The 20,513-nt window shown below is 43.6% G+C and overlaps 1 protein-coding gene across 4 annotated transcripts; it reads right to left on the bottom strand.

Annotated features, from left to right (window-relative positions):
* Positions 1-344: 344 nt before the first annotated feature.
* mical1 (microtubule associated monooxygenase, calponin and LIM domain containing 1) lies at positions 345-20,456 on the bottom strand. Of its 4 annotated transcripts, XM_035521512.1 has the most exons (25): positions 20,247-20,443; positions 14,621-14,924; positions 14,289-14,496; positions 13,941-14,054; positions 13,770-13,865; positions 13,486-13,641; positions 13,142-13,242; positions 12,115-12,372; positions 11,679-11,794; positions 11,152-11,278; positions 10,933-11,017; positions 10,464-10,611; positions 9,841-10,037; positions 8,436-8,530; positions 7,894-7,959; positions 7,393-7,576; positions 6,495-6,589; positions 5,812-5,863; positions 4,987-5,667; positions 4,516-4,631; positions 4,215-4,322; positions 3,736-3,829; positions 2,815-2,908; positions 2,248-2,321; positions 345-2,008 (listed from the first exon to the last, which is right to left on the bottom strand). In XM_035521512.1, exons 2-25 carry the CDS (start codon positions 14,879-14,881, stop codon positions 1,809-1,811), a joined length of 3,726 nt encoding a protein of 1,241 aa, XP_035377405.1. In that variant the 5' UTR covers positions 14,882-14,924; positions 20,247-20,443; the 3' UTR covers positions 345-1,808. The 4 variants fall into 4 exon arrangements, with proteins under 4 accessions (XP_035377405.1, XP_035377404.1, XP_035377403.1 ...); XM_035521511.1 differs by having other exon boundaries at positions 4,516-4,628; positions 4,987-5,863; positions 20,247-20,444; XM_035521510.1 differs by having other exon boundaries at positions 346-2,008; positions 4,987-5,863; positions 20,247-20,442.
* Positions 20,457-20,513: the final 57 nt, after the last annotated feature.

Genomic DNA, 20,513 nt, shown 5'->3' with positions numbered 1-20,513 from the left:
GCTGCTCTTTTCTGAGCCCATATGCCAATAAGACATGCTATGCTGAATTTGCCCACCAACCCCTTTAGATGTCTCATACCTCACATGCCTCATCTCATGACATTGTCTTCCGTCTGTTATTCTTGATGTTAACTTCACATTTTGTTTGATCTCCCACACTAAAATGGCACACCCCTAGTGACATGACAGATTAAGGCAAAACACTGCTCTTCCAATTCACTAGAATTTGCGGCCATCTCATAAGCATTATTAATATATCAAGTATTACAAAAAATACAAGGTATAAGGATTTTTATTCTTCGAATAATTTTAACTCACCAAAAGGTTAGATTTCTCCCATATACATTCATGTACATTCACGATGATGAACAACAAAGTCAATTTTGCGTAACATTCCTTGCTCATCTTTAACAAGGGTAAAGATTTACAAACCATATACAAATGCCGACAGGAAAAGCATCAACCATGAGTGAACTGCGTTAGACTTTGGAAAGGGGCTTAAGTGAAAACATATGGACCCTTGTCTTCCTTTCTAACACTACAGTAATGCTGTCTTCTTCAATCTATGTCAGTCTTCTACATCAGTTGTTAGGTAGCTGGGTCACTGTGAAAAAGTTGGGCTCCTCCGTGATATTTTAGCTTATACCTGCTTTGCTGAAGATCACCTGCGCCTCATCTCCTCTCAGAAGTCTGCAGCTCTGCCCTATATCTAACATCATGTCGGCACACCAAGTCAAGAATATGCACAATCACCCCATATGCATCAAAGACCAATCCAGCAACGTGACAAATGTTTCATATACTGTATTTATTGTTGTTGTTAGGACACTATGTATTGCCACAGTTAAAAAAAAAGACAAAATGAGAAATGAGGGCCCCCCCCCCACCCCAGAAAACTGTTCCACTACCACTTCAGCTATGAGCCTCATGCCATCCATCATCAAATCCAAACTTTTCAAGCACCTCAGATGGAAATACAGCTTTTCTATTTACTGGATGTTGACACTGATATGGATTATCATATCAGTGTGGATCATGTCACCAAACCCTGAGTTTCAAGACCACCTCACTTTTTTACTGTGATGATAATAAACAACAAATAAAATTTTACATTGTACAACAGTCCAATGTCATAAGGAATATACTCTTTGATGTGGCAAAGATTAACAAAATGTGTTTAACTGGTACTTCTTTAACAGTGTTTGCACTGACATTTTGTGGCTATGGCATGGTATCAATAAGCAGCAGCAAACAGACTCAAATAGCATCTCTAACAAACAATACATTATAAATATATTTTTTTGGAATGACACCATGAACCTTCTGAATGTTGATGTGCTTGGCAGACAACCCTGATAAATATTACAGATATAATATAAGGAAACACGTTCAACACCTCCTCTTTGTTACTTACAGTATAATGTTGTTGAGGGAGAGGGGTGTTCGCAATATCACTGTTCCAAGTCCAGCTCTCTGATGCAGTGTCTAGTACACTCCGTGTGCAGAATTATAGTTACAACAAGAAAACTCTCCTGGTATCTCTTTAGGCTGTGACAGGGCAGTGAAGGCTGGGGTGGTCTTATTACATTCCAGATCATTCTGGTACAATTCATCATTAGGTAGCCTCAGCACTGCATGGTTTGAACCCCACTATGTACTGCCAATGGCCTAACCCGAGCGTGCCCATGTGCACACGGTTATGAGCCCCACCTCAAAGGGTTATAAGTCTTTGGTTTTTAAGTGTTTGTCGGCACAAGGCCATGTCTGAAGTCTGCGCGTGTGCGTGGGTGAGTGATGCATGTGCTCCCTCATGCCCAGTGTACCTGGGCTCCTGGAGCAGGCTGCCTCCTGGACTCCACAAGTGAGGAGCCCAGCTGCTCCTCACCCAGCTCCTTAAGTCTCTTCTCCTCCAGGAAGGCCACAAGTGAATTCCTCATATCCACCACCTCCAGCATCTTCTGCAAGATCTGCTCCTCCTCAGTCTGCTGCTCTGCTGTCTTCTCAGAGTCTAACACACACACACACACACACACACACACACACACACACACACACAAACACAATCAATTTGGCAGGCAGGTGTGCCACGCAGCATATTACAGGCTCTTACTGCCAGAATGCTCCGACACGTAATCAAATACCGAAAGCACAAATCACAACATGCATGATAACGCTGTAAAAATAAATCTTGAGTGAGCGATGCAGAATGTGGAGAACTGTGAAAACAGAAGGTGTCTCCGCTAATACCATCCATCTCCATGCAGCGGCGCAGTTCCAGCTCCAGCATACCCTGCTGGTCCTCCAGCTCCAGCTGCCGAGACCTGCACAATACGGCCGAAGTCAGAATCAGCTCTGCTGCGTACACTGCCATGACAACATTGTGATATCATGTGGCCAACATATGTAGTAATGGGATTATGTGCATCATTCAGAGGCAGGGATATTGGAGGTTTGACCATGACTGATTACAAATATGTGCTGAATATATTGCTTTCTAAAGAGGTCTTAAATGCAACCTTTCCAGCTCCCACATTCAGCGCAAGTTTATATATTGAAAGACACTCATAACAAAGGTTGCCAATAGCAACAGGGCAGGGAGAACAAGATAGCAAGGCTTTCATTATTGCTGGAATGATTCACCCCCCCCCCCCAACCAAACCAGTTCAAAGTCCTGCCATAAACAAAATGAGTAAGGACAGGATAAAACAATGATAACTGCTATTATAATTAACCATCGCATCCGTTGCTTCGAATCTGAGAAGTACACTCCAGGTTTACTGAGTTGCTATAAGCACAATGAGGCTAGCGACTTACGCCACCATGAGATCTGACTCCTCAGAAACCAGAGCATTCTTCTGCTGGACCAGCTCAATCCACTGGTCTATCATAACAGAGGAGCCATCAGAACCTTAGGAAGGAGCACAGACATGAATTTAGCCAAGGCAGTATGGAGGGAGAACAGCAGTTAGAGCCGCCACATCGTTTTGGTAATCCATCATTTCGTTATTAAATTAGGTGCTCTCTTGCCACCTTGTGATAAGCTCTCTTAAGAAAATATGAATATTTATGCTAGAAATCATGAACAAAAATGTAAAGATTCTAACTGAATTAGACTATGTAAAATATAATTTTTCTTGGCAAGGTGCTCTGCAGTGTCCGTGAGTGCCCGGCTAGATCATTCAGTGTTCAGTGTATTAGATTCAAAACAGCTGAAGCAAAAATTCAACTTCAGTGATGCTGTGGCCATTTCTCATGCATGCAAACCCATTACATTTGACAAAATGTAACATGATCTTCAAGAAAATGGATATTTGACAAAACTGGTTGCTTTAGAAAATCTCAATCAGCATGGAAGAGAGGACTCTCACAACTCACAAAAACATTTTAAAACAAAGTACTTAGAAAAGTACAAATTAAGTGTATATAAAGTGTATATATTTCTACTACACTGGCATTTTCCATAGGTGTAGCCTGCCAAAAAAAAAACCCAAAAAAAACACAAGAACTGATGTATAGTGTAGCGCAGAAGACTGCTTAAGAAGTTTCAGTTATTTGCTGCAATTATGCTGTTGACTACAGCAAAACTAAAGCAAAGAAAAAAAAAAAACCCATAAAACAGTGTACTCAAAATATCCTAACAATCAGTCATGTGCTACAGAACAAAAGGATGTGAACTGCATGCAATGTGTAGTGTACAGTGTGTGTGTGAGAAAGTGTTGCGAAACCAAGACATACCAGGCTCTCCCCTGAGAGATCTCTCCAGCACCACTCCCTTCTCCTCCAGGTGCTTAAACGTCACCTCAATCTCCTCTAGCCTCCTCTGGATAGACTGCAGATCCCATCCAACAAACAACAGAGCCATTAGTGAAAGAAATTACCGGTGCAGGACTAGACATAATAATTGTAAATTAGTCTAATCGATCTAGGAACAGTTTTGGTCACAGATTTTACCAAAGACTATTCAGTTGGGGTGTGTGGGGGAGTGAAAGAGAAAGGCAGTAGCCCATTTCCATTCTCTAACATATCACACATGAGCGTTCAGGTTAAATTAAATGCTGCTGCAGGGTGAAGCTAATCGTAGTTGGTTAGAACAGGCAACGTGCCAGATAAAACGGTGAGCGCGGTTCAGGAAAGAAAAAAAAAAATGGTTTAGCAGGGGCTAAATGGATGGAAAAGTGTATGTGGCGTCACACGCAGAACGTGCTGCTTCCAACCTGAGCTTTGTGGAAGCGCCGCAGCTCGCTCATCTTGGCCCTTCGCTCCAGAGTTCTCATCTTCATCAGCTCCTGCTTCTCTGCCTCGGACAGCTTCAGCTGCACGGCCTGGACCCATGAAACAGTTCAGTGTGTTCAGATCCAAGTGCAAGCCTGAGAAAAGGGACTTGCAGTTTTGCATTCAGCTGGTGACCTATTAGAGACAGCACTCCACCTCGAGGGCTTAAATATACTGTGACCCAAGACTGGCACCTACTGAGCCGGACGCACATATGACCGCCGTTTCATTCCAGCATCTAACCTGGCCATCCATATAACGATCCACTGACACAAGTGTCTCTTCATTCTCTTCGTCATCCTCATCTTCAACGGCATCAGTTTCATCCTCTTCCTCGGAATCTGGCTGAGCTGGCACTGCTAATGAAATCCAATCATAAGCAGCAGTGAACAGGGCTGGGGTTCACAGCAGAGTTTAGGCTTTTTTTTCACCTCTAACATAACATAGTTAATTCAGCCTGTTTACAATTTACTGAGCCTTTCATTACATAACAAATTCATATCTAAAACATCTGCCAGTGGAGTATAGGATTTTATCCCAAGCAATTTTGAACCATTTCTAATTATATAAAATGTATAGTTATGTAAATGTATAGGTTTGCTTACAGTGGTACTATTCATTGCTGCAAATGACACCCCTGGCTTTGAAACAATCGTCCCTTTGTTAACAGAAGATCACTGAAAAGATGCATAAGCTTGAAGGATGTAGTCCTACCTGCGGGATGGACCCTCAGCACTGTGAATCGCTGCTGCAGCCGTGGCGAGGACAGGTTCCAGGGGGAGAACTTCGATCGCACCCGGCCCTGTAGGGTGGTGGCAGCTCGCTGGGGCTCGGCCTTCCGCCGGAAACACTGCCGGTTCTTTTTATCGCGTAGGTGCCCACTGCCTGGTCCACCGCTCCAGTAACCCTCCTCCTCGCCACCATCGTGGGGTTTGGAGGACGAGGAGGTGGAGGCAGCCGACGACGATACAGGTGTCTCCGAGTCGGAGTCCTGGCTGAAGCTCAGGTTCATCAGTTGGGTCTTCTCATCTGTGAGCTGGAGCTTCCGCCGTGACTGCTTGGGCTTGGAGTCTGCCTGCTCAGGAAGACTACCAGCCTCCTCCTGGGAGGGTGGGCTCTCAAGCTCCTCCCCATGGCCCACGGCCGGCATTGGGGCAGGGTCAGACAACAGCGAAGGTACCACATTGTGAATGGTGCGGGGTTTAGGGACTGGGGTGGTCATCTGGGAGCCACGAGGGGCAGGCACGGGTGTGGCAGCGGGACAGAAGGGCTCCATGCCCTCTTGTGGGCAATCTGCGTCACTCTCCGGTGATTGGCTCTTGCCACACAGTGCTATAGTTTCAACAGGCTTTGGGGGTTCTTGGTCACCACTGGCTGCTGGCTGGTTCTCTCGGTCTGCGCGAATGTCGGACTCGGTCATTTCAACACAGTCTGGGTCTATAGAGATTTTATAGGAGCTTTTTCTCCTCACAGAGCGGCGTGTCTGAGAAAGCTCATTCAATTCTCTTGTTTCACCGTTGTCATGTTCGCCCTCCTTACTTTTTTGATTCTCCTCCTTGCTGAGCTCACTCATGCCATCCTGGATTGGGTCCTGTATAAATAGCAGTTAAAAACAGACCTAATGTAGTACCATGTTATGGCAATAATGCATAATAGGTGTGTCATTAACAAACCTTTATAATAATTGGGCAATCATGAGCTCCATTACATAAATTAGGTGAAATTATTTTATACTGTACTATAAAAAGCATGCTTATAAAATTGTGTAGTACACACAGTATTGATTCAGCTTTAAAGGGTCTTGTTAGAAGGCATTCAATACTACAGGCTACCAATCTACTTTATCCTGAGCCACTTTGTGTACGTGTACACACACACACACACACACACACACACACACACACACACAACTCTCTCTCTGTCTGTTACCTTTCCACTCAAGTTCTCTCAACACAAATCATCAGCAAAACAGACCTCATCTTTGCCAAAAAATAAACCCAACCCAATGTTTACTCCACCGTTACCCTAACTGGGCCCTGGTGTCCAAATTACATCAGTTCCTATTGCAGAAGAAACCATGCTTTCCTATTCAGTTACGGACGAGTTACTCCCCCTGAAAGACGTGGAACATCCATTCACGTTACCGCAATGTGAATATGGCAGATTGTAAAACGTCAGCGCGCTATAATGCACAGTACGGTTAGCTCTGTCGAGTTCCATACCTGAGCGCCCGTGGGGCAACCCGCTTGTGCCAGTTCTGACTTTACCTTCCCGGTCTCCTCCACAGGCTCGGAATGCTGCTCACAGAAGAACTTCCCTGTGAACAGGGCAGACAGCAAATAGTGGAAGACCTGTGTGCATGGCAAGACACTGGCAAGCATAATGGCCAATCTGCATGCATTTTTCATCTCTGCAGTGAATAATTCAGCCAATCCTATTTTACTGCGAGAGATAGGCTGAGGTTCTACAGGCTAAACAGCTGTTGGAGAACAATGGAAACATTTGGCACATAAGGGTGTCTACAAACTACAGGATTAACTCAGGTTGTTGGTGTGCAGTGCACCAAAACATTGTGTTACTTTTCAAATATGTATTAGTGTGCAGTGTCTCCCAAATCTATTTCTTCCTCTACAGTCAATCGTGAACTGCAGAAAAATATACCTAGCGGCATAGTAGTCAAGACGTTGCAGATATTTTCTGCGTGTTCATATGGACAATAAATCACACAAAATAGGTTAATTTCTTTGAATGAACACCTATGGATATGCTCTTCTTTCACATTAATCTCAAGCACATTTGCAGATCCCTTAACCATCTGCATTCCGCCCTTAACAAAGTGAATCATGGCAGCACACATGAAGCCAACACCATAACCCAGGCCTCGTTCAGCATGGTAAACGACTCATAAGTTCATACATGTCATACGCATAATGCAGCTGGACCATATGCTACAGACATTTTTGCAAAGCCTGGTTCATGGCCACATATAAAAACCATATTAACCAAGTCATCATAGGTATCGTATAAACAGCACTGTCATGCATCAATATTACAGTAATGGAGTGTTAACAGTAAGGCAGCGGTTGGTGGTTCATCTCTGAAGGCTGGCCGGGGGCTCACCTGTGTCCGAGAGGAAGGTGTATCCGCCCTGGCGCAGCGTGGCACCACACTGCTGGCAGGCGAAGCAGCTGCGGTGGAAGAACTTGCCCTCCGCGCTGCCCCGCTCCACCACGTAGAGGCGCCGGTGGCAGAAGTAGCACAGTTCACTGGTGCCCGCCTCCGAGGCGGTCGTGGCGGGCACAGGCTAGAGGCACATGACAACACACACGGCATGGTCACCTACTTGGGGCGGGGGGTTGAGAGGCAGCAACAGCCTCTGACTACAACACAGGCTTGATGCACCAAAGCTTAAACAAAAAACAAAAAACAAAAAAAAAACCCAACCATACAAGCAGGGACTTCGCATCCATAGTCATAAGCGTCATTTGTGTCTGACCTGCTCAGCAGGCAACGGAAATAAAACAAGGGGCTTGGCACAGCAGGGCTGCCATCAGCTAGCGCATGTCTGTGGGTACACACAAGTCCCCCCACTAAAAGGAGAGACGACATCGTGATACTCACGCATTTGCCCTCATCTTCAGCCCTCATGTTTTGTTCTCTTTCTTCTTTCTCGGCTGCCAGCCGCTCCTGAGGGGGCACAAGTCACATGACCTTGTTTACCACTCGCGTTATGCAATGCAGCCAAAAATATACAATGATTTTTATCATCATGGTCTGCTACTGTTCGGAGGAATCAGTTAGGTAGTTTGGCTGTTCCGGGGGTTGGAATTAAATTGTACAGAATCACTCACACAGTGCATTATTTCTTTTTATGTCTCCCACATTCTCTTCCCCCTTCAATTTCTCCTTTTGTGCCTTACCCAACAGTGACAGCAGTATGAGGCAACTGGCAGTTGCAAAATGTGAACGCGCTTAACGAGGCAGTTGAAAGGTGACCACACTCTAACGGCCCATTGTAATGCTGCCGGCTCGAGAGCACTTCGCGCTCAGCTCGGCTCATCAGAGCCAGAGCCGCTGAAAGCCTCTGGAATACCCGCAGCCCAGCAGAGCAACCGAGCGTTTGCGAGAGCCAAAAAGGTGGGCGGCTCTGATATGGGACCCACCTTGCGCCTCTGAAGGGAGTTGTGCTTCAGTTTGTTCAAGAAGAAGACAGCAGAGCGGGTTCTGGCAAGGGACAGCGACTTGGAGCTAGACCACTCTGTGGAGGGCGGGACAAACCACATGAATCAGCAATCCCCTGGAGCCCGGCTCTCGAATAGGGGTTCCAGTTACCAGAGGCCATCTAGTGGGTGGGTGAAATGGACTCTCCAGAATATGAGCTGAGGGATGCGTTTGGCAAAGAAGATTCTGACAGACATTTCAGTAACGTACAATAGGCTTCGGTGACATACAAAGGGTGAAGTGAAGCAAGCAAGTAAACTTTTTAAATTGTTCAACTGGAAATAAAATAAAAAGATTCTAAAATGCAGAAATACAACAAATACAACCAACTGAAATTAAAATGGAATGCTAAAAGGAACATTTTAATATGATAACTTTTTGTCTAAACATTGTATATTGGATAAATACATTCGTAACAGCTATGTTCAGAGCATACCTCATGATTCATATCTCATGTACTGAAACCTTATATTTATATGTCTGCTATGCATACAGGAAATTCTTCCCCTCACTTCATTTTTTCCTAAATCAATAAATTAATTTAGAGAACAAGCAACAAAAGAGCATCCGCATTCACTAATGTGTTCGCGGCGGCTGGAAAAATAACCCTGGCGCCATCCTGTTTCCCAGAACACACACATCCACACATGACTGACAGCTCGACCTGCCTGCACATCTGGCCGAGGTTCCCTCCCAAGTGAACGCAGCATCCGAACCCCCGAAAGACGCACCCAGCCCATCAGCCAGCCTTTGAAAGCTCCTCCGAATTCACCAATACCTTTTCCTCCGTCGACGGCTGCCTAGACCTCCCTCTGAGCGGGATTAGCGCTCGCTGACGTCGGCTGTGGCCGGGCTGGGAGAGATCCCCGCCCTTAGCCCTGGCGAGCCATTTCTCTTCCCAGCTATGTGTCGCCTGGTGCAGTAGCTCCCGAGCTACAGATAGCCCAGCTGAGGAGCAGAGCACTGCACTGCCCATTCACAGCAAAGCATGCTGGGAAAGGACTCTTAAAGAGGCAGTGCCACTATTGACCAGGAGCTGCCGCCCATCACAGCTAATGCTACTGCTACCTAGCAAGCTATTGGCAATATAATATTAATTAAATTATGTGAATAAAAAGTCTAATATCCTTACACATATTTGCGGTACCGTCTGACATGACGAATCACTAGCTGTCGTCATTAGGTTGGTCATAGAAGTTGGTTTCCAAATTATGTTTTATAAAATTTTTCAGCTGGGAAAATGTTTTGGTTTTTTTTGCCAGGAATAAAAAATAAATAAATAAAAACTAAATAAAAGAAAAACTGCAAAGCTAGTTGTAGATTTCTAGGTGCTGTTCAGACTATTACCTGGTGGTGGTGATATCTCAGTAAAAGCATTATGGACTTGGGTGAGGTAGAGCACCACAGACAGCTGGTCAATCTCCTTGCTGGAGGCCATGTCACTGGCAGACATGATGGGCTCAATGCCGAACTCTCTCTGGAGAACGGTGAAGGCCAGCTGGTTGTTGTCCACCACTGTGTTCTTGTCGAGAGAGGACATGTCTCTGCAAGACGGGGGGGCGGGGAGGGGGGGGGGGGGGGGGGGGGGGGTTGGGAGGGAAAAAAAAGTGAATGGTGCCAGATGGCAGGCCAGGTGCCTTTTCAAAGCCACAAAATACTTTTAGATGCACACAAGCTGCGGCATGCTAAATACCGCACGTAACTGAGATGACAAAATGTCTAAATGTTTCACAAAGTGGCATAAAGTACAGTGATCCAAACTTAACAGGGTTCATCCCAAAATTTTGCATTAAATGACCTTTTAATATTAATAAAAACATGCCATAAATAACCCAGTGATCCAGGTTTGAAATGTGAGAATTTCAAAACTATTGCATTGCTTTCTGGTTTCTTTCCTCAGACAGTAATATCCTTCTAGGCCACATTAGGGTCAGCAAGACCCTGTTCAAATGCAGTGGGAGGAACCTTACATGAGATTGGGTCTGAAGTGGTGAATGAGGGCACAGAGAGCCACCCCAGACCTCCAGGACTGACTGAAATCCTTCACCTCAACCTGACTGCACCAGGCTGTGTGTTGCTGACACCATCTCATCAAGTCTGCCATGCGTCGCAGGGAGTCTACACACACACACTATACATTTAGAAGCAGTTTGTGTGTCTAAATTGTGGCAGCAGGGTCAATTGTACCTTTAGGCAAACATCTAAGGGAATAGTTTAAAAGGACTAAATATTAAAATATGGCATGTTTAAAAAAAACAAAAAAAAAAAAAAACAAAAAAAAAAACAACAACAACAACAAAAAAAACCCACTGACAACTTTGTCTTTGTCTCCATTGCACTGCCTAACCTTAAAGAATTACATTAAAATTAAGGAATTCAAATGACTCCGTAGAGGAGACTGATTGTAGGTAAGAGGCTTGGGTGTAGCTTATCGCTAACCTTGACTTTTAGAAGGCAAGGGGCCTTTCTTCTTTTTAGCTGCCACACTACTAACCAACTGATCAGCATCACACAGATGTTGCACCTATAGAATGCACACAAGCACACGCAGTCATGCACCACAAAGCAGTTTCACTTGCTGCTCGCATATACATCCTGGCCATCCAGTCACTCGACGCAACCATGGGAACAAACATTAAACGTGGCTCTTCCGCTTACTTGTTTGGGCTTGATGGAGGACAGGTTCACGTTGGGGTAACGCGTTCTGGGATCGATGCTGTACGCTGAGTGGTTCTTGCTGGTGTTTTCTGGCGTGGTCTGCGATAACAATTGATACACACTTTCCCTGTTTTAGCAAAAGAGAGATGAGATGGACAGCCTTTCCTCACAGTCAAGTCTGCTTAAGCTAAATGTGTCAGAGCCAGGCTACATAGATCCCACTGCATGTTACACCCTGACTTCTTTAGAATACCAAGGCTGTTATAAAACCTTCATATTATTCCGAAGGGGTACTGGTTTTTGCCTAGAAACCTATAATATAACAACGGTTATAAAATATTTTTTCAAATGGGCTGCATAAATCATAGACACAACATACAAAAGCAGGCTTTTAATGGTGAAATGATTTACCAAAGTAAATCATAGCAATAGATATATTTGCTTATTTATCATAGCAATGGAAACATTTGCCAAAGCTCTAAATCGAATCTAGTGTATCATTAAAATGCAGAGTGGCCCTCCAGTACCTCTCAGCAAGGAGCTGCAGATGGGGCACTCCTTTTGCCCAGCTCCTCACCATCCACGCTGCATCAAAGGCAGCAAGGAAGCCCCGAGCAATACCCGTGCCCAGGGGCCAAAATGGCTGCACACAGGGGCAACACCGTAAATAACCATATCCCTTACAAATGAGGTTGGTCCGCTGAAACGTGTCCAATCTTGCTTATATAGTTTTGGAAACAGACTTGAAACACATCTTGGCTGATCAACCACACTTGGCATAGAGAGGAACAGTAATCCGATTTTTTTTTTTTACTAACAAAACATGATAAATGGTAATTAAGACCTTCAAAGATAATTTAAGACTTGTTGGAAGAAGGATGATGCTATATTCTGCAGTGAATGAGTGTGTGTGTGTGTGTGTGTGTGTGGGCACACGTGTGTGCACAGTTGCCTCCTACACACCTCAACCAGGCAGTCTCCGACCAGGCTGATGAGAAGTTTCTGCCCTCTGCGTTCCCTCACCAGCGAGGCGTTCTCAGCACGGTGCATGCTGGTGAAGTCGAACATGGCCACGTCTGGCTGGCCTGCGTGATTCAACGCAAACTCCAGCTCGGGCAGCTTACCACCCGTGGAGAACCGAGCCGCGTCGCACGCATATCGCAGCAAAGCCTCCTGGCTAACATTAGCTGGCGCCAACAGCTGTTCAGCATCCCCATAGTCCTGACAGACAGAGAGAGGCAAATTGTGAATTTGTGACACTGTACTTCAATTCTTAATGACTAAAATGAAAAGGACTGAGTTACATGCAGCAAAGTTTCAGAGAGCATACTAAAAATAACCAAGCTGAGAAATACAACTTCAATTGTTGCCAAATATATTCATAAATGATTCTCTCTCTCTCTCTCTCTCTCTCTCTCTCTCTCTCTCTCTCTCTCTCTCTCTCTCTCTCTCTCTCTCTCTCTCTCTCTCTCTCTCTCTCTCTCTCTCTCTCTCTCTCTCTCTCTCTCTCTCTCTCTCTCTCTCCCTCCCTCCCTCCCTCCCTCTCCCAGTCAGACTGAATCTAAGACATTTCCCTACGAAAGACATTACACACTAAATCTAATCTGCTGTAAGAAACGACAACTTACATGACACCCAAGTTACTGTATTATTGGTATCGTCAAAACATTTTGAAGGTCTCCATTTGAATAATTAAGAAAATATTAAATCTACTTGCTATAATGGAACAATTATGCAATGCCAATATAGAGTCAGCAAAGAGACCAAAAAGAGCCCTGATAATATATAGAGGATTTACGTGAATCTGTCAATGTCTCTGTGGGTCTCTGCATGTCTCTTCTGTCTGTGTGCATGCATGAGTGTGTCGTCATGCATGCGCATATGTATATATGTATGTGTCACTTACAAATACCACTTAACTTCACTGAATCAACTGTTCACTGCTTATCACTGCTATGTTCTAATGTGTCCGTGTGTCTGCTGGTCTTACTTGTTTAATGACCCCTTTCTTCAAAAGGCTGTGTTTCTTAGCAGTCATGACAAAGTAGTGAGTGTCATCTTTATAGTAGACTATGTTCTCCAGATCAATGCCTGATAAGGGAAACAAACAAAAAAATGTATTTTAAAAAAAGAGAGAAACAAGTATCTATTCTAGTCCATGGGGTACGTTTCTGCATACATATTGGCATGCGAGTGTACGCATTTCATTAGCACGTAAGCATGCGATCTAAGAGTATTGTACAAGAATGTTTAGACACACGAGTATAAATGCATGTGATCATGTATGTACACATCAATCTACGTCTATGTCTCCACAGTATCCTTTTACCATACCCATCTCTGTCTGGAGATTCTGAAAGAACTTCTGGTTGTAGATGCGCGCCACGCCACTGATCTCCTGCACCTGGGCCTCGGCTGCACTGTGGCGGTTTACAAAGTTCGCCGTGATCCCGATGGCCAACTTCCCCCTCAGCTCCTTTATCTTAAAGCCTGACACACGTACACGGAACTTTGAGCAAAATATAAATCAAGTACAGCCAATCGCTAGTCGAATGGCATCAAATAGCTGATGTAAAAGTGTGTGGGGGCGTGTGTGTGGATATGCATGCATAACCTACCGGCAGGTACAAATTTTCCTCCTCCAGCGGAGACGAAGACGTCAAACTGATAGGAGGACAGAGGACGGGACGGAGGATGCACGGAGGCCGTCCAGCCTGGAAGAGAGCCAGAGTTAGCCGGCTCAAGTGTGAGCTGGGTGTCCCCGTGGCCCAGAGGGCTGCACTGTGTACCTGTGGCCCCCGATTCCTGTGGCTCCACCAGGCCATTGAATTTCACTCCCATGTGAACCTCAACTCCCAGCAGCAGAACCAGCTTCAGTAGGATCAGCTGCAGCTGACGGATGCCTGCATACACACGTCTTAACATTAACCCTCGGACACAGATTACAAGTAAGCAACATCAGCCAAGGGCACAGTCATAAACCACTGCACACCTACATGAATACATAAATTAACACCCAAAAGAGAAGCATTTGGCACAGAGCTCCCGATATTTCATGTAAATGATGCAAGATATATTTGGTTTTCAAGGGATAGTGAATGAGCTCCACAACAGAGGAAAAACCTCTAGAGACCCACTGATGTGGTCCAGAGAGCCGGAGCAGAATCTGCCATAGAACTTCTTTGCACCGAGGTTGCGCAGGTCCCGGATGGTATAGGGCCACAGGTGCAGAACATTGTTCCTGGAGAAGGAGTGTCGCTTGTCCAGCAGGACCACCCGTGCGCCGAGCAGAGCCAGCTCGACGGCAGTCCTCAGCCCGCATGGTCCCGCTCCCAGCACTAAACACTGAAAGATCAGAGCAAAACAAAGGAAAACAGTTTCCGAAAGTCTAAGATCGACAGAAGAAGCATGGCTGCAGTAAATATGATTGGACTGAGTGTATTTGTTCAAAGCTTTGGCACAATCATACCTTTGTCTTGGCACAGGTTTTGCCCTGCTCATAGTCTGGGTGGGAAGCTCTTTTGTCAATCTTCTGCCACAGCTCTTTAGCTTTCCAGAAGTTGAGTCTCTCTTTTAGCCTGATGTAAAAGTGCTGGTAGTCTTTGGGGTCCACCTCTAGGTGGCGACAGAGCTCGGCGAAGGTCTGACGAACCTCCTTGCATGTTTTGGCGGCTACGAAGTTTTCAAACAAGACGTGAGCCTGGTTCGCATGCCCCTGCTGGTCAGCCATACTGATGGGGTACAGTGCTCGGGGTTACAGACTGCTGCGCTGCCTGCAGGATAAGACCAGCAAGGAAGAGCTCACATTAGCATGTGGATATTAGGATGCGTTTAGTGGCAAGTGAACTGAGGTAGCAGGGTCATCTTATCCATGTCCATTTCTTTTAATCATCTAAATTCTTAAAAGAAATAGACAGAATAAATTATTTATCTTTTCTCAACACTTTACATGTTTAATTTAACTCTTTAGGCGCCAATTTAACACTTTATTTCCTAGTTTATTTAGATCTTTCATTTTGACACTTTTGTTCTATTACAGTTCCCTTTTATATGAGTAGTCTTGTTTATCTATGCAGTCTCTTTTTTTTTCTGAGGTAACAGATTTCAGGATGAAATAAGCCTGTTATTTACCTGTGATGTAAAACACTTTAAATTGCCATTGTGTATGAAAAAGTGCTAGATAAATAAACTTGTCTTGACTTGTGCATGGATGAGATTCAGTCACACCCAATTTAATATTATATATATTTAATTTAAGTTTTATCGCTCTGCTCCAAAACACAACCACCATTTTTATATATATATATATATATATATATATATATATATATATATATATATATATATATATATATATATATATATATATATCAATAAATCACACACACATACACACACACACACACACTAAATTCTTGCTCAGAGGACACACCTTTGCCCTGGATCTTTGAACTGTGGGACAAAGGCATGCTCATTAAAGCAGGCTCATTAAAAGGCAGCTCATTAAAGCAGCCTTAGGCAGGCTCATTAAAGCAGCCTTAGGTCATTATCATAATAGCACTACACAACATCGTAAAACTACACATAATAAGAAAACCTACAGGCTTCTCTGAACATGTGCACTAAAGAATCTAGCTCACAAAGTTTGCTTACCTTTGAACTTAGAATTTGCCATAGCTATATTCAAAATGTACAGCGTTTCCTATCCAAAATTTTTATCCATAGCCACCACAGCTCATTACATGAAGTTCAGCATAAAAATGTAAGCTCTCTAAATCCTGTGACTGTTTTTTAGTGTAGAAAGGTCATGAGAACAGATGTGGAAACTTTTGTCTTCTGTGTGATGATTTGTCAGAGGGCATCTCAAAAAGCATTTCACATTTAAGCTGCAAATAAGTCGTCCAATGTCATACTCACAAGTTCCCTAGCAACCACACTCACAGCTGGAAATAGTGAACTTGCAAAACACCATCAGCTAATTAAACACATTAGTATCTATACTCAGAACCAGTGCCTCCCACGTCCATGCCAAAAGCAGGTTAGGACATGAACTAGAGCAGAGCTTTTTTACCAGAGCTCTGCTTGGGATGAAAAAGACATGTCAGAGTTACAACCAGAGCCTCCATAAACAATGCTGCACATTTAGTACATGATGAATCTACCCATGATACTGAGGAATGCACAGATCGCCCAGTAAAAATGCTCATAAGTTGACAAGCCTTCCTGCTTAAATTGTTTCTATCTCCACTTGCTTTTCCATGATTAGTTGGGCATAAAACAGCAGGGGCTCCAATGATTAGTAAACCAGCGCAGAAGGCCATTCTCTTAAGATAATGTAAGATGAACAGAATCAGCAGGAGGGGAAGTTGATAAGAGGGGCACTTATGAACAATGAACCAGTGAAGGTGGTTGCTTTTCCATGGAAACAAAAATTAGACTTGTCCAATAACACTGGTTTGGATTAAAGTATTGCAGGAAAGCACAACACATAATTACAATGTCGTAGTAAAGGCACATTGACAGACAGTTAGCTTTAGGATTGTCTGGCTGCTTTGGGCTTTAAAATACTGGCTTTGTGGTGCATTCCATATGTTTAATATGTTTCTATATGTTTAAATAAATACATAAATAAAGACAAGAAAGAAATCCAGGAACTTATTAAGCAAGCAAAAAACAAATTATATTGCTGCTCTACATAACAAAAACACAGGAAATATGTGGTGGAATGTGCACAAACAGTTCTCTGGCACACGCAACAGTAGTTTAATGATAACTGTACCCACGCCAATTAAGACAGGTTACCACCAGTGAACAATAAAACAGTAGTGTATGAACAAAAACACGATCTTCTGTCCAAAGAGATTCGAGATGCTCATTTGCACGGCTGCAAATACAGCAAGTTTTAAAAAGCAGCCAGTAGAGGTTCAGTCCACCTGATTTCTTACAGTGGTCAATAACGAATCCTGGACCATGTTAAAAGAGGCTCTTGATCAGGGTTCACCACATCAGAGCGATCGGCCGATGAAGGTACAATGGGCACATGCTCATATGTCTGCTCCCGTCGGCATTAGCACCCATGACCAACGTGACCTAGCTCAGAGCAGGCCAGAGATTCAGCAAGGTAAGGGTGTGTGCTGTTTGCCTCACACTGCTCACTTCAGATAAGCTAAACACACGGTTCCTCTGAGTTCAAGCAAGAACAGATGTGTGCACATGTGACTGGTCAATCTATATTTTCTAGATTTCCTTTACACAACTTTCAGCACTGCCTTGAAATGATACAAGTGCTGCTTAGTATTAACTTATTAATTTAGTTCCAATTTCTATTGCAACTAAATTATGGTAGTTTCAGTCTTTAAAACAAAGCCATTTCAAAAGTAGACAGTGGGTGCCATCAATTGTCTCTAGGTAGTCTTTACAACATGCAATAAAAACATTAATCATTAAACAAATGACAAAAAGGCCACAGCACCAAGTTGGCTCTTGCTTTATATCTTTCGCTTTTGCTCCATGTTGCTCTCCGTTTTCATCTGGTCATGTTAAAGAAATCAAGACAATGGAAGGACACCATTTCACCTCCTGGGTGTACTACCTACACCACTGTGGTGCATGTTTAGAGCATTCACTACTTGGGACACAGGAAAATGTTTATTATATTTGAAAGAAAGATGTGATTGCACTATGAGTGGCCCCAGTACTCCTGTGTTTGAGTAAAAATCTGTGTCAAGTCTATCGCTTAGATTTGAGTTGCTTTACCTTCAAGTTTATACAGCTAAAAGATCATAAATACTAAAAGATCATAAATATTTGTTGGGACAGAAACAGTGACCAGAGTTCACGTCCAACTGCAAAATTTCTTTTTGTTCCCATGTGGAATGGCGAGGCCCAGAAAGAATATTAACATGATAGTTTGAATGTGATCATGTTGCTAATATAGCCTTACAACTGCTGACGCAGGATTTGAGCTTCCACCCTTTCGTCAACATATAAAGATATATTTAAAAAAAACAAACAAACAAAAACACCACACACATCCCAGCATAAGGCCCACAAAATCATTCCTAGAATGGCCATCAAGTGGCCTTAACTGTTAATTTACATAGCAGTCATGTAATATATGGACTAAACCTGATGCCTTTTACATATGGTTTTCCCAGAACCTTTAGTCTGTTTGTGTGCATTTGTATAGACTGCCTAAGGCTGATTGATACATGCAAGGCTGACTGAACCCCTCTTCAAGCTGCAGGATAAACAACTGGCTCATCGGGCTGGTGGGCATGCGAAGGAGAGGAAATGTGATGCTGTGCCCACCTTAACATTAACGTTAAGGTTAAGTGTGTACTTACAAATACACCCACATTTCATCCTCATCACACCTTTGCAGCTTGCAAATAACACTTCCACAACTTTGTAGTGTACAAATAACAAGATCATGTTAGCAAAGAAAATAAAACATGGACAGCTAAAATGTAACTTGTAGATTCTCTACAATGCAAGAGTACTACTCAAGTCATCTACTTGAGTCTTCCAATTCCTTCAGCCCATATTTACATCATGTAGACTTCAGTTCATATTTTAGTGCATTCCTGCTACAGCTACTTGTTAGTATGCACAGCAATGCTGCAACAACAAATAGCTACACATTCGCTTCCAAAGAGAAGTCCCCCTCCCCCAGCTCACAAAAACCAGATGATGCTTGAAAGAGAGGATTATGGAAGAATTTTATAACCGAATTGATCTTGATACTTCTTGTACTTTCACAGTAGATCCAGGAAACCTGGTAGATTGTTTCATACCAATGCCAGGCAACAAATGAAGTCAAAGGACTACATTTTGTATTAATTGCATCTAACGTTCTTTAGTTTTCCATGAGTGAGATGCCACCCTCCAGGAACCGGCATTATTCTGCCATCCTCCATATTTCAACCCATCTAGAGGGCGTCTCTGTGGTCCAGAGTACTTGGTGACCCTGAAAGTGAAGGGCAGATACAGGCTCCTGACAGCAGGTCCTGCTCAGACAGACTGGCTTGGTGTGCCAACGTACAGAGTTCTTCACTGACAGATGTACCCAGTAACAGAAGTCAAGCGAGCCTAACGCTTCCTGCTCACTAAGCAGTCCATAGTGCACTGGTGAGTTTTTCCTTCTGCACGGAAGAGCCACATCGGCCGTTACCAGTGACAAAGTGTTACAAAACGTTTCGTTCTCGGCTAGTTTGAATGCCAAATACAGACGGTTGGGTACCGGCTAGATTGTTAGATGCCACTGTTTAATTACCAGGTCAATGTTTCGAAGCAACCATTTACGCTCGCAAAAAAACTTCAATGGTGAAGAAAAATTAAGTGCCATGCGTTCACCATTTGACGGAGTTGTTAGCTCAAACTGTGGACTTTCAATACACATCCAAACTATAAAAGAGTTTAATAACAGAACTGAATCAATATTGGAGTAAAACGCATGCACACGAATGAAGCCTACACACCTCAAATGCACGACCGCTATGGGATTGAGATCATTTTAACGATTAACTGTTGATTAAGAAACCAAGCCCCAGTCAGTGAGATCTTCAGCAAGCTCTCAGACCTCTGCAAAAATGTTTCTACATCACCCTTAAAACATAAATGCCCCGAGTTTATCTGAGGCACACAGTAGTCATAAGCTCCGTCAACGCAGACAAGCTTATCGTTTCTCGTGAAGGAAGTGTAGCAATACCATGCGGTTTGTTCTGGGAAGTGGTTAACTTAAATTTACTTATGTGCACTGCATACATTAATTCAACGTAAAATACGACATTCGAATTCTGACAAAAGTTTCAATGTGATTTTACATCCTGGAAGCCGACTAGGATGCAAATCATTACCTTTCATTTAGGCAACTATTTACTAGTCGTTATTTAATGTAACTTAATGTATGTCAGCAAAGGTAGCCAATAGAATTACAGGCTACAGCATGCCAACAAACAATATGATTCAACACGATGGTTTAATAAGGTTCATGTTCTTTTATGGATGACTGTATAAATGCCACAAGAATCGACACGGGTACCGCAATCTGGATCGATAACACAAGTTTCTAGGATAACTTGTCGTGTACCTACCCAACTTTTATCTTGAAGCTCGGTAGTCTCTTATGCAGTACAATAGAAACAGCGCCTTTGTTTGAAATGTCCACTGTTTCTGTTCGTGACATTAGCGTGTAATCATGATCCCTCAACTTCTACCTGCACCAATAGTCCTGAATCTTCCGGACTCAGAGAACCCGACTTTCTACGCGTTACTGTTGGCTATATACACGTCATACACCTACAGTAAGCTACGCCAGTGTCGGGCAGCAGTGTAGACTGCTACAGAGATCTGCCTCAGTT

This window comes from Electrophorus electricus, chromosome 22, assembly GCF_013358815.1.
Source record: "Electrophorus electricus isolate fEleEle1 chromosome 22, fEleEle1.pri, whole genome shotgun sequence".
Lineage (NCBI taxonomy): Eukaryota > Metazoa > Chordata > Actinopteri > Gymnotiformes > Gymnotidae > Electrophorus > Electrophorus electricus.
Note: the sequence above shows the minus strand (reverse complement) of the source record. Positions and strands in the feature narration are given on the sequence as shown.

Excerpts from the sequence above, each read along its gene's own strand:
- mical1 (XM_035521510.1), bottom strand. The coding sequence starts at position 14,881 with ATGGCTGACCAGCAGGGGCATGCGAACCAGGCTCACGTCTTGTTTGAA. Across the intron at positions 7,960-8,435 it reads ACTCCCTTCAGAGGCGCAAG|GAGCGGCTGGCAGCCGAGAA; the intron begins GTGGGTCCCATA and ends GTGCCCCCTCAG. Across the intron at positions 2,322-2,814 it reads GAGTCAGATCTCATGGTGGC|GTCTCGGCAGCTGGAGCTGG; the intron begins GTAAGTCGCTAG and ends CGTATTGTGCAG.